General features: G+C 71.0%; 1 protein-coding gene across 1 annotated transcript; it reads right to left on the reverse strand.

Annotated features, from left to right (window-relative positions):
• Positions 1–1,321: 1,321 nt before the first annotated feature.
• On the reverse strand, positions 1,322–3,081 carry MNEG_12958 (hypothetical protein; the record flags this gene model as incomplete). The annotated part of the gene is made up of 3 exons (XM_014038570.1): positions 1,322–1,938; positions 2,157–2,763; positions 3,076–3,081. The coding sequence occupies 3 exons, from the start codon at positions 3,079–3,081 to the stop codon at positions 1,322–1,324; spliced, it is 1,230 nt and encodes a 409-aa protein (XP_013894024.1).
• Between the last annotated feature and the right edge of the window lie 606 nt (positions 3,082–3,687).

Genomic DNA, 3,687 nt, shown 5'->3' on the forward strand with positions numbered 1-3,687 from the left:
AACGTGGGGAGCCGGGCCGCGACTATGAAATACATGCGTGCGCCGCTTGCAGCTGCCGCCTGCGGTGCCTGTGCAGTTTATTGCAAGGGCGTCCATCGATCCAGGGGCCAAAGGATCCAAAAAGCCAGTGCGGCCCGAAATAAGCGCGGTTCCCAAGGCCGCGCGCACAGCCTGCGTGCGCTGCCGCGCCGGGCGTGGGCGCTGCGGCCGCGCGGCCGGGAGCGCTGCCTTTGACGACGAGCGACCCTCAGTACCGGTTTGCGTTCTGAAAGAGCGGCCGCGGGCGGGCAAGGGGGCCGTCACGTGCCTTGTGGGAGGGGGGTGTGCTGCAAACAGCAGGGGGTGCACAGCCGGCGGGCCCAATCGCGGCAGCGGTTGAGAGCGCGCGCGCGGCGGCGTGCAGAGGGGGGGGGGAGGCGCGAAGCACGGGCGCAAAGCGGGGAATAAAGGGGTAAGACAAGTGCGTGATGGTGCTATTATGACGGCGCGCGGGCTTCCTGGGTTGCCCATGTGGCAAAAGACCCTGGGAGAGCCGGGGCGGTTCCAACCCGGTGCCGGCTCTGGGCACCCGAGAGCAAAGCCCGGCGCCGCCATGTGCGCTCTGCAGCCCTGCCCTGGGGGCTATGGACAGCCGGGCCGGCCCGCCAGCCACCGACCCGGGCAAGTGCTTTTAGCGCGCTCTGTCCCGAGGGTGACTCGTGTGAGCCCGTCGGGGCGCGCTGATTGGGTGGGTTCACCAACGCCGCGGCCCAACAAACCAAGCGTGCGACGCGCCCGGCGGCCGGCGGGCGTGCGCGCGCGAGCCGGCGTTGCGCAGGGGCGCGGGCCGGCGTGCGCGCGGGCGTCTTGCGGCCGCCAGGGGCGCCGCCGCTTTGGTTTAAGAGGGGAGGCGAGCTCAGCAGTGACTGAGGGCGCGCTGGCCCGGTCGCATGCGCCGACGGCGGCCGGAGCCGAGTCGGCAGCAGCCAGGCACAGCCACCCAGGCGCGGCGCCATGCGCGGCGACTCTCACAGTGCTGTGAATGCGCGCCGCCCTGGCCCCCACGCCGCGTGCGGCGCGGCGTGTGTCACCAGCAGGCCGCGCCGCGCGCGGCGCGGGCGCGGGTCAAGGCGCGCATCTGCGGCCGCGCGCGCCAGCGCGCGCGCGGGAGCACGCCGGGCGCGCGCGGCCGATATGAGGGTTCGTCTCAGCCGTCTCATTTAATCAAAAGGGGGGACCGAAGCCGTCGGCAAAACTGTACAGGGGGGGGGCAGTGCAAGCTGACGCCGTGCACTCGACGGCGGAGGCCTTAACGCAGGCGCAGCGCGGCGCAGCGCGCGTGTCACTGCGTCCTGGCACTGCTGGCAGGCCCCTTGCTGCGGCTGCGCTGGACCACCACGCCCGCCGCGTCGTCGCCGGCCGACGCCGCGCGCGCGAGCGCCGCGCCGCCGCCGAGCATGAGCCGGAGCGACGGGTCGAGCGCGGCCGGCGTGGCGGAGCCGGCCGGCGCCAGCGCGCACGCCGCAGCGGGGGCCGGGGCGGCGGGCGCCGGCAGGGGGGACACCGCGGGGCTATTGGGCACGCTGCCCTGGCCCTCGCGCCGCAGGGGCTGGCCTGCAAAGGCTGAGGGGGCCGCAGCCGGCGCGAGCAGCGCCTGCTGCTGCTGGAGCAGCAGCTGCTGCAGCAGCAGCGCCTGCTGCTGCCCGTGCTGCAAGTGCTGCTGCTGCCCCTGCCTGAGGAGGCCGCCCGCCTGATCTCCGCCGCCGAAGCCGCCGTTGGCCGCCGCGGCCTCGGCCGCGGCGCGCTCGGCGGCGGCCGTGGCGGCGGCCGCGGCGCGCAGCTGCAGCTGCAGGGGGGAGGACGCCAGCTGGAGGGCGATGACGTCATCCTGGGGCTCGTCGGTCGGCTCCTCGGTGTCTGCCTCTGGGGGCGGGAGCTCCTCAAGAGAATACAGGTTGCCTGCGGTGGGGGGGCCGGGCCGGGTGGGCAGCAGCGGTGCGGGGTCAAGACGCAGGGCTGGCTGTTCTGGGACAGGCGACTCAGAGGGCAGCTGGAAGGAAAAAACGCCTTTTCAGAGCCATGGGTCATGGCCCCCTTGTGGAACGACCGGATCCCATGCATGCATGCACGCATGCGTGCGTGCAGGCGCGTGGCGGCTGGGCTGGCAGGGGGCCCACCGTCGCCGGAGCTGGTGCGGCCGTCCTCGTCATTGTCTGACTCGTCATTGTCCTCGAGCCTGAGCCGCTTGGCGGCCGCCGCGCCGGCCGCCGAGGGGCCCGCGGGGCCGCGGCGCTTTTTGGGGGTCACCTTCCCCAGTGAGCGCGTGCGCAGGAAGCGGATGCCGCAGGCGTTGCAGAGGATCGGCTTGCCCTTTGGGCCCTTGCGCCACTGGGGGCTGCTGCTGGCGCCGCAGTGGCAGCAAGGGCCGCACAGCTCCTGCTTGCCCTTGCCGCGGCGCGACGCGGCGGCGGCTGCGGCAGCGGCGCTGCCGCTGCATGGTGTGGCGCAGTCGAGGGCCGTGGCGGCCGCCGCCGCGGCCGCGGCGACGGCGGCGGCGGCCGCGCTCGCGCTGGGCTTGATCGGGCTGGAGGTGGCCGAGGACGGGGGGCCTGAGTAGACGGTGAGCACGCTGGCGTCCCAGGGGGAGCGCCAGGGCGCGTGCTGCTTGCGGCGGCCGCTGCCGGGGCGGCGCACAAACTCGTGCGTCACCTCGCTGGCGTCGCTGTGCGTGCTGTCCATGTCGGACGCCGTGTCCACCAGGAGCAGGTACCGCTCCTGGAACGCCTGAACGGTGCAAATGGGATTGGCAGGGGCGGCGTGGAGGCCGGCGGCTTGCTGATGGCCCCCCCGCGATCTCGAGGCGACAACAGAGGCCAGGGTACGGCTGAGGCGTGGGCGGCGCCGAGCGGTGCCTTGCGGGGCCGACTCACGTCAGCTGCCATTGTGTGCTATCAACATCAAGATATATGTTCGTCAAGTCGCGACCCTCCCGGCGGCTGCAGGCCGCTTGCAAAAACCGAGGACACGATCCGAGCCGGGAGGCCCCGTCACAAAAGGAGAGGCCACAGGACCTCATTCAAACAAAGGATTTCTCACCTGCATGTTATCAAACGCGCTTTGCAAAGGCTCCGGGCCTGTGCGGGCGCAGCAGATGAATGTGGGTGACACGGGTGAGTCTCGATTTCTCGCGTGGATTGCTGCTATCGGCAACGTAGGGATGAGGAAACATGACCGGTTTGAGCGACGAACCAGTCGGCCGGCTCGATCGCGCACACTCTAGGCACCCTATTGCCTGAGGCTCGCGGTGCATCTGCGACAAGCCGCTGCGAAGAGGCTGCCCGCGAACACAAGATATGCATGCGACGCTGTCACGATCGCGTGTAGGGCACCTGGGGGGGATCCAGGCGACACGGCGATCCCACATCACCGCCACCTCGCCCCAGTCCAACGCACGGCACCGTCACGCACCTGATCGCCAGGTGCTGATGTAAAGACCTCCGACTAAGCAAAATCGCGGCCAGCCGACGGCGTGCGGCCTTGCTGGGGTGCACAATGATGGGCGCGGTGCCCCTTGTGCTTGTTGAGGGGCTTGCTTGCTGTGGGGTCGACGCAATGCTTGTAAGACCCGTGATTGTCGATCGGTTGAAATGATGCCGCGCGGTGAGGTCGGCCAAAAGTCTTCTTTTGCGGCACGCCCGCTAAAGTTCC

Source organism: Monoraphidium neglectum (genome assembly GCF_000611645.1).
Source record: "Monoraphidium neglectum strain SAG 48.87 unplaced genomic scaffold scaffold03540, whole genome shotgun sequence".
NCBI classification, from domain to species: Eukaryota; Viridiplantae; Chlorophyta; class Chlorophyceae; order Sphaeropleales; family Selenastraceae; genus Monoraphidium; species Monoraphidium neglectum.